Source organism: Betta splendens, chromosome 2 (assembly GCF_900634795.4).
Source record: "Betta splendens chromosome 2, fBetSpl5.4, whole genome shotgun sequence".
In the NCBI taxonomy this organism is placed as follows: Eukaryota; Metazoa; Chordata; class Actinopteri; order Anabantiformes; family Osphronemidae; genus Betta; species Betta splendens.
In genome coordinates this window covers 16,612,256-16,622,265 of record NC_040882.2, presented here as the reverse complement: position 1 = coordinate 16,622,265, position 10,010 = coordinate 16,612,256, and the positions used below count along the sequence as shown (strand labels likewise).

The 10,010-nt window shown below is 44.5% G+C and overlaps 1 protein-coding gene across 3 annotated transcripts in view; it reads left to right on the top strand.

Moving 5' to 3' along the window:
* Window positions 1-261: 261 nt before the first annotated feature.
* Window positions 262-10,010, top strand: part of lrch4 (leucine-rich repeats and calponin homology (CH) domain containing 4) — a 29,310-nt gene continuing 19,561 nt past the window's right edge. For 2 of the 3 annotated variants that reach the window (XR_008693166.1, XM_029128828.3), the window contains exon 1: window positions 262-696. Coding sequence is in view for 2 of the 3 variants with exons in the window: in XM_029128828.3 (XP_028984661.1) it covers window positions 525-696 (172 nt within the window). In the remaining variant the exon portion in view is untranslated. The remainder of the gene's footprint in view (window positions 697-10,010) is intronic. The other variant, XM_029128837.3, reaches the window with a different exon arrangement.

The following is a 10,010-nucleotide window of genomic DNA, read 5'->3' as shown; positions in this document are numbered from 1 at the left end:
TGCAATAATACATGGCAATTTTTTTTAAGAACGCATCGATACAAAGAGCATAAAAGCAATAAATTTTAATATAAAAGTAATATGATTAACGTATTTAGCAAAGTAAAAATATTATGCTGTATATGGACTAAAACGTCGACCCTACCTTATGTAGGAAAATGGAAATTCGAAGGATTCAAGCGTTTTAAAGTCAATCTACACGTAAAGCGGATGCGTTTTTCGGCTTTTATTTTGAAGGAAGGACGTAAACGTTCCTTAGCGACGGCATCGAGTTTTGGTGTAGCTTCCTGAAAAATTGACACCCAGCGCCGCCGTTGAGCAGTAGCGGACCCGCGAGCTCCCGTTGTGTGGAGGAAGCAGCCGCCAGTCGCGCCGCTCGCAGATTCGCCCGTTTCCCGGACTCGGTTTTGCATCTTGAAAGTACTTTCAAACGAGGCAGGTCCCGCGTCGAAGGACTTCACGGGGCATGAGCGCGCGGGGCTCGCGTCAAACAAAGTAAGAGGCGAGGCAGAGCTGTGTGTTTGATGGCTGCTGGGGATGGAGCCCAGCTGCCGGCCACAGTAGCCGCGAGCCGCAGCGTGGAGAAGGCGCTCGAGGAGGCTGCCGCGAGCGGGGCTCTCAACCTGTCCAACCGAAAGCTGAAGGAGTTTCCCCGGAGCGGCCGGAACTACGACCTGTCCGACATCACGCACGCCGGTCAGTTGGTTCTTCTCTTCCCGTGCTGCTTTGAAGTTACCGAGAAGTGAGCGGGCGGTTCTCGGGACCAGCGCCTTTTGTCTTTGCGCCACCTGCTTCTTTCTTCCTAACGGGGGGAGGCAGCATCCTTCCTGCGGCGGCCCCGACGCGCTCCGCCGGCAGCATCGCCGGAGTGTCACGGCCGTAAACGTGACCGCGGGTGAAGTGGAGCTTGTTTTGCGTGGCCGCCGCGCGGCTCCCTGCGTGGATTCGGTGCCCGTAAAGTGCGGCGCGAGCTCCGCTGGAGTTGGCTCAGTTGCCGCTAGCTCGCAGCCCGCGTGCGTAAACTTTTGAGTTGAGGTGTGTCTTTCCTCCGGTCGCTCAAAGGCCCAGTTCTTAAGTCTTGTTTTCTTGGAAGAGAATTAGGCAGAAAGAAACGTCAGCCGTGCGAGTTCCTCTTCCCCAACATGTCTTCCTGCCGCACAGTGAGCGCTCCTCTGCGCCCACATCCCTCCGTGGAGATGCTTTGTATTAAGCTAGCGCCCACTTCACAGTGTTTGCGTTAGCGTTGCAATGATTTAAGCAGCTCCGCCGTTTTCTCCGGCGCGTCCCGCTGCTCTGACGCCGGGTCTCCGGCTTCGGGGCCTGCTCGGCAAAGTTTCACAGGGCCCTCGTTGAAGTCTGTCCACGACACGAACACGGGTTACGGCTCAAAAGTGAAGCAGGTGCGGGGCTGAGTGCGGGGAGCAACCTTGGCCTCGCCGCGCTGAAAAGCGGATTAGCCGTCGGTCTGCGGCGTCGTGCCGCTCCTGCTCCCCGGGCTCCGTCGTCTGGAGCCACCTGCTCCTTCCACGGGCCCGGGACCGCGACGCGACGCGACACCGGCTCTGCGCGCGCGCGGACACGAGACACCTGCCGCCGCAGCCGCCCGTGCATAGCGAACACGCAAGCGAAACACTGAAATGAAAGTTTAATTGCTGAACGTCCACTGCTGAAGTCGGGTTCCTGCGGTTGTCTGCGTTTCGACCCACAGAGGAACATAAGACGCAGTCAAAGACACAGCTACTCTTATATATATATAACTACAAAAGTGGGATGTGGAGCTGCACGGTGTATCTTTCTCAGAGTCATTTTCCAGTAAATATCTATAGTTGTACTTTGTCATGCCACATAATGTTGGTGTGTTAAGGGAGTGACGCACTAAGCTTTTGTCAAACTACTGTAGAGGCAACTCAGGGCCAAAAAGGCTCTAGGAAATAACACAGCAGGTTGTGGGTTTCTGCATTGGTCCTTATGGAGAGAGGCTGACTGTTCATATCTACTGTGCTTCACATGGACAATAGGCCCATAGAGGTTGTGTGTTGCCTTTTGCCACTGAGCCACTCCACACTGAGCCAGGCTGTTCCTGCTGACATCCCTGTCATTCACACTGGCTCATGGTGATTCATTTGTTATTCAATCAGCTCTAATTCTAGGCTTGCGCTCGTCTGTATAGTCTTGAGTACATGTTCTAGCAACACCTAGGCTTTCTGTGTGGTAATGTCTAGTATTTCTGTAATGAGGTGCTTTTCGTTTTACTGACAGAGCTGCTAGTTACGGCAAATCACAGTCATTATAGGAGCTCTGACATACACTGAAGACAGAACTCTGCCCCTGCACCTTCTGTGTCTGGAGATGTGTCAGTTTGGGAGGTGACTGTCACGATGATTCACCAAGCTTCCGTGGTGAGATTCAACCCCACTGAGCTAGCTGTGTTTACTGATACATGATATGAATGAAGAGCTCGAAAAATCTTTAATTACTTCATTATGATATTGGAAAACAGGATTCAGTGTGTTCAGCATCATTATATAGAAACATTTACATGTTTGTTGTGATAGTTTCCTCATCTGAATGCTTACAGTTAAACAGTAACTAATGCTACATAGCGTCAATGTCATAGTGAAGAATAACAAAGAATAGGTAGCAGACTCATTAGCATAAGCAAATCAGTGCAGTCCAGACCTCAATATGGTTGTGTACAATACAGTGGTGATGTCATTTTGAACCTTAGACTAAGCCACAGATTCCTCTATGAAGATCTTTACTTGTCTTTACATTAAGGAAGCAACATTAAGTCTTGGGTTGGATTTAGTTTTCTGCCAGCAGCTGCGCTGATGTGGGGCTTTCATGGTCCTCAACCCTAATAATATATGTAAGTCCCAAGACATGAATTGGACCTTGGTTAAAAAAAATAGGATCTGACTTGACCTCTGGATTTGGAGAATTTCAGAGAATCATTTCTAGACTAGTCCACTTGGGTAAACTTAAACTAGGCTGTCTCCTAGTTGTCTCTCGTCCTGTCTGAACTTGTTGTGAATCTGTTGTCTCTCTCATGGCCTCATCTCTTGTCATGCATTGATTGAGACATTAGGCTTGTAAACATCTTGCGATGTTTAAATCCTAACCTCTGTTTAAAGTTATTTTAGTGATTGTCAGTTTCAGGGATCTTAAGGGAGCTCTGTGGCTACTCGATCAGAATTAATATCCCATGTTTAAATCACCCTGTTTTTACTGTAGCGCTCTCACCACCTGAAACAAACATAGCCCCAAAATTCTTCTCCTTCTCTCATGTAGAACTGTAAAGCAGGCTGCAAATAGTTATGGGAATAACACTACAATCAAACCAGATTATCAGTATTATCAATATTTATCACATTACTTTTTAAGTATTTTACAGCAGGACAAACAGCCAGTATCACTACACTACCTCAATATCCACTAAAGGTTCAGAGTTTAGGACAAGTCTATGGTATTAACTCTAATAATGTAAGTATGTCGCTACATTTATTTTAGACTGACTCTGAACTGCTGGGGTTCTAGGCACTCTTTTAACAATAGTTTAATTTAAGCATCCTTCCGAGGAACAATAAAGCCCATCATCTCTTTGTGAGATTGTTGCAGGCAGGGTATTAATATAGCTCTGTAGGGTTACAGAAAAATGCTGAATATGGTGTTTGAACTGGGCCCGTGGAGAGGCACAGCAGTATTTATGATAGCATCACCCCCCCCCTTTGTATCCACTGGAGCAGCTTCCCTCAGGAAGGTCAAAGGTACACACACACACACACACACACACACACACACACACACACACACACACACACACACACACACACACACACACACACACACACACACACACACACACACACTTGCGCCCCCTCTGATACACAAAGAAGGAGACTTGGCTTGCCTCCTCCAGAGTATTTCCCGGTAGCTCCAAGCAGTCAGCGGGAACAAAGTCCAGCCATTGTATGCTGTGCGCATCTTGTAGACTCACAAATCTGTGTGTTGGTGGAGAGTGAGTACACAGAACCTACCCTTTGGCATATGCTTTTATAATCAAGGAAAATCCATAGTCTGTACAGGTTTGTGAGGGATGTGTCTGGTCTTGAACTGAGTTTTTCATATGAAGATGACGATGCCAGTATTCTTTCCACCACTCTGTGTTCTGGAAAGACAATCTGTAAAGATGCTGCCTGATAAATAAATGTGTTTATACTTCCATTAGCATCACTTAGGAGACGACGTTGTTTACTTCTGCAATAGCAGGCAGGATGTTTCACACTATAACGGATGTATTGACGTCCAGTAGAATAGATAATAGAAGATCCTATGAACAACTTGAGTCAGGGTTAAAAAGTGTTTATTGGTAATCAAAAACTTCTTGAATAAAAGGCATTGGGTCAATTATGTCGGTGCTTTCAGAATAATCTCACATGTCATGGAGGAAACAAGAGCTCTTTCACGCGAGAGTAGTATTGTATGGAGACCTTTTATTCAAGTGCTCTCTAAATGGACTCTCAATAAGGTTTTGACCACAATTCACCATAGAATAATGGACAATATAAGATTTTAGGAATTGGCCTCTACTGCTTCACTCCGATGTATCTTTTTACTTTTTCTCAACACAAACAGGCTGAATGTTTCACATTTAAAGCTACTGTAAAGCCAGCTGTAACACTGGTATCTCTATGAACAGTACTACATCATTACACCAATGATGCTACTGTAGAAGTGTGTGGCTGTTTGGAGCCAGTATAAACACTGATACGGACGGATAAACAGGATAGTGAGGTATTTAATGAACTAACAACTTGCTGCCAGCCTCTGGATATAAACTTTATTCTACCCATGCAGTGTTGCGTTTCATCCAAGGTACTATTTATCATGCACCTATCGGTCAGCAATTACAGATTCTAATTCAAGCACAGTTATTTATGCTATGTGCTTTTGTTAGAAACTCAACCTGAGTAATTATCATGCAATGTGCACGTTGGTACTATGTTATCTTCTACCGCCTTTGCCCAAGACATGCTGTAGGGGAATGGTTCCATGTCTAAGCCTAGGCCTTAGCCTTCCCTATGGATTTGAATAAAATTTCCTACTGGAAGCTTTGCTTATGCTCTGTAATCACTTTGGAAAGTAGCAAAAAAAATCATAAGGCACTCTATATAAAAATAAACCAAGGCTGGGACGTTCCTTGTATTAATCTTCTGTAGGTATTGAGTTTTCCTCTGCTTCGTCGGAGAAGGGTTTCTGGGAACGGCTTGTGTGGAAGTGGAGTTTAATTTTGTTCAGTTGCAGAAACAGCGGAGATGCTGCTGCATGGGCACAAAGTTAATAAATTGACCTCCAATCTCATATGACCTCTGGGCATGTGGAGACAAGAGCCTGTTGTTGAGAGCAGGAGGGGAGCGGGACCGCCAGTACACACACTCATACCACTGACAGGGCCAGCAGCAGTCTTGGAAGGAAGGGGGGGGGGGGGTCTGGTTTATACTGTTTAGTTAGCCACCAAAAGACTCCATTATTCTGATGATTTACCATCATTTGTGTGTTTGTGCTGTTAGAATGTGCTACGTCTTATCTTTCCGATCTTTTCATTATCCACTGGTAAAAAATTGAAACATAACTCTGAAACACAGTGTACTGTAGCGTTCAGCAGCTGCCGTTGGCTTGGACCCCGCAACAGCTACACTGGGTTCAAATCATGAACCATCTCATGGCACAAAAATCCTGGCTGCACTTCTGCATATTGTGAGTTTATTTTGGTCCAAGGAAGCTAAACGGGGTGAAGTTTCCACACCTGTAAAAGATTAACATGCTACTTCAAACACAAAATTGTCAGCTAGCTTGCAAATGTATTCCATTCTTACAGTTTGTGGGGTTATGTCCCTCTTTGTAATGGTTTCCAACTTTGATCAACGTACATTTTCAGTGTACATTACAGAATTTACATCAAGCCTAATGCTAGGTAGCTACGTTATTAACTAGCAGCCTTATTTGTTTTATCTTCATTTAAAAACATCTATTCTGTTTTTGTCTTATAGTGGGTAATTTGACAATTTTTGTTGTATTTTGTTTGGTTCCATGTCTGTGTTTTTGGCTGAAGATAAAAACGAGGCAGTAAATGACTCCTCAGATGAGTCAAGTGTTCTCTGGTTAAGCTTCAACACACTGTGACATTATGGTCAGGTTGAGCAACTCCTGACTTCAGCTGTGTGTGTGAATTCAACATAAAGTATGGATGTGTGTCAGCTGTTTACATCTGTTTCGTGTCCATGCATGCTGGTGAAGTGCATGTGAGTGTGTACCCCCCCCCCCCACCACCCTCGTGTTTTATTTCCTCCGTGCTACGGATGTGGGCTGCCTGTTAACTCGGTCTTCACTTCTGTTTTGTCAGTCATCTTCTCTGAGTTCTCACTGCTTTGCCTGAGATTACCCCACACACTTCTGTTAGCTGGAACGCTTTCATTCAACTGTCTGGGCTGTTACCGCCCCTGAAAAGACCAGCAACTAACTACTATGAACTCAATCAAAAGGCCTGATTTACTGTATGATGAACTAGTAATTATTGAGCCTGCTTTAACCAGGACCAGAAGGACCAGAAGTCACTTACTTGTCATGTCTTTTGTCAGGCTTTGACTTACAGTCATTTCAGTGTCACGTCCAAAGCTTGTCTCTGTCTTTGGCTCAGAGCACAGCAGCTGGTGGGGAGGGGAACCCCTGCTCAGTCCCATGGGAGGTAACCAGAGAAAATGTAGCGACACAGACACAGAGGCTGTAGAACAACACTAGCAGTCTGCCGGCAAACATATTTGATGCCACACATTGCCTTGACCTGGCGTGTGTGTGCATGCTTGTATGTGTCAGACCCACTGTGCATTTGCCAGACCTTTCCTTCCTTAGTCACAGTGTTGGGTGGTGTACAGTGTAGCAGGGTTGTGACATGTGTTTGAGGCAGCCAGTTACAGTAGTGAGCTACTCTGTATCAGTGCTTCCTGGGGGTTTTAGATTGTCATGTACTGCTGCAACTTGCATAGATTGCATCATGACGACCTAAAGTCTTTTTCACGAGCTAACCTCTAAAGAGTGAAGTATTATTTTCTGTATTTGTTGGTTGATTGTTTAATTTGTCTCAAATATGCGCTATTCTTGGTGATCAACAATCTATTTATTCATCTCATTGTGACAATATTTGCATGTGTTTAATTTTTATGACAGTACGTATTTTATATAGATAAGATGGATGATGGAAGAGGCTGATGACTACTACATACTACTATACTATACTATACTAGATACTACACCAGAGGCCCCAAGCTGAATTTAAAAACCAGGGCAGCAGCGCTGCATGCTAGAAGTTTAAGTCCTTTTGTTTGTTGTGTAGCTGTTGTCTCCTTCAGGCTCAGCAGGCAGTCCCATTTAGTTAATGGCCTTTAGTCCCATTTCCCCTGGTTCTGTATTTGTCCTGTCAAACAATGTAACACTATAAGAGTGTGTAAATAATCTAATGGTGTGGAATGGACTGACTGGTGAATAATGAAAGCTCGACTCTGCTGGGTTATGTAAGACAGGCAGCTTCATTAACTCTGTGTTTGGTGTCCAGATGGCTGATATACAGACAAAGTCAGTACATACATAGAGAAGGCATGTGTCCTTGGAGCGACGAGAATGGTCTGAGTGGGGTATAAAGTGGAATACTGCTCGCTGAATCACAGGCATGTGAAAGTAAAAGTGAGTTTCTGGGCTTTGTGCTCTAATGCTTGTACATAATACTTCAACTTGCCTAAAAAGTGCGACGTTGGAGTTCTTTATTGGGATTAAGTTTGTGGGTTTTTTTTAAATTTAATTTAGGTAAGAGTTAGTTCTAAGACTATTGTGTGTGTCTGTGTGAATGTCAGTGTGCAAATAAAAGTGTGTAGCTGCTTCCTGTTTTTAGCTGGAACCGGTCGTCACTGATGCCACTTAAAATGTCAGCAGATCAAATCAGCTGCCACCAGTTGATGACTGATGACACAAAGCAGAGTTTAACGCTCGGTACCTGACTGACCTGTTACCCTCACTAATGTCTTAATCACGCGGGGCCCGAGCTGACCTTCATCTACTGGTGGTTGAACACCAGTGGTACAGTCACTTTAAAACTCATTCAGGTTTTAGACTGGATTCATGTCCTATGTGAGTGACCTGTCTGAAAAATAATGTTACAGTTCCAGATGCCCAACACACCGCTCCAGGTCACAGGTGTTTGGAAATCTGGACAAGGGATTAGCACGAAACCAGGTTTCTGTTCTACACTCACTTAGTTAATCAATCTGAAGAAAAGAAAATCTGGAACATTAGCGCTAGATGCCACTCCTGTTGTCAGATTAAGCACTAGTAGGCTTCTTATAGATGAAATCTACTGCCAGACGCAGTAGCATTCTGAAACACTTAACAGACGTGGTACCTTCTAACATATTCTAACATTGCACCTTTCTCCCTTTTATTTTAATGAGCTATTTAAGCAGAAAGTCTAATTTTGTAACCCTGCCTTTAGCATATACGTGATTTAATTAAATAGCTGCAGTATATGAGTAGCTGCATGTGGGGGGTACACATGTATGTGTGCTGACATCTGGATCGCTAATTGGTAGCAGGTTCTATGTGGATTTATCGTAGACGTTCATGCTAACTTTCAAGCCGTCTTTCTTTATCAACTCTACAGAGCATTTTACAGGTTAATCACTGCACCTCTTCACGCCCGTGGTCACGTTGATGCTTATTTATTCCCACGGCCTGTGCCTGCCGCCCAGTTGGACAAGCATACTGGCTCTACAGGATTTTGTTTTGTGTGTTCATTAGTGGTCCTGCTGCGTTGCCGCGATGAATCAGGCCCTGTGCTGTATGTGTGTTAATTTGAGTGTCATTTGAAATTCTCATAGGCATGTCCTTCTTTTGCATGAGCTTTGCATACAAGAGCCAAAGCACTGTCTGCAAGAGGTGGAAAATAAGGAACACGACGTGCAAGATGGAGGATACGAGACAAGTGTGTAGGAGGAAATAGCCAGAAAGTGGGGGGGACATGTGAATTGAGCCTGGAGCAAGGAGCAAGTTAAAATTTACATATAAAGTGATTTAAGTCATGGAAACAAGCAATATTGCAGCACGTAACATAACCATCCTTTTCATCCAACATCCCGTGTTGGGTTTTGGGCCAGCTAAGTTACCCAGGTCCTGGTTAGCTACAGCTGTTCATGCATTACTCCTACCTTTCCATTGTGTCATTTGCTACTGGCAGAATACTTAACGTACTGTAGCAATTAAAACATTTAGCAATTTATGTTGTTACTTAAGCGCAATGGATAAACCTTTTAAAAGCGGATGTTCCTAATTTTTGTATATATGGAGTTCTACATTTTCTATAGATATTTGTGCCATGTTATTTAGGTGTGCCTACACTTGTCTTTGCTGCCAGTCAGCTTGTCTCTGTCTTTCTCTGTCTTTTGTCCAAGGTGTCATTTTTGTGCTGCTGTTGCCTCACATGAACACACATACACTGCTTTCTACTGCATCTCATCCTTCTAATTGCACTTTTGCTAACCAGCTCCCAAGTAGGTTTTGGAGGCAGATGCCATGTCACCAAGTTGAGGGTTGCACCATCGCACTGCAGCTGTCAAATAATGCTACTGTGGCTGATGAACAAATAATCTGATCGGACTTAAAACTAAATCAGAAGTGTTTAGCACAACTGCCCTGTCTTGATGCACCCCTGTCCTTTACTCACAGCATCAACACCACTTACATCACATTTCTACCACATCCTTAGCTAGATTATGTAGTTGTCTTCAGTCTCTCAGTCATGCAACTGCCTCACCCACACTCGAGCCCTCGAGTGTTCATGAATCTTCTAGAGTGCATGTGAGACTGTGCTGTAACAGGAATCAACACTCCCACATCCTGCCTTACAGCACACGCAACTTGTGTTGTCATTGGCAACTCTGTAAAATAAGTTCGAAAAACATCACATC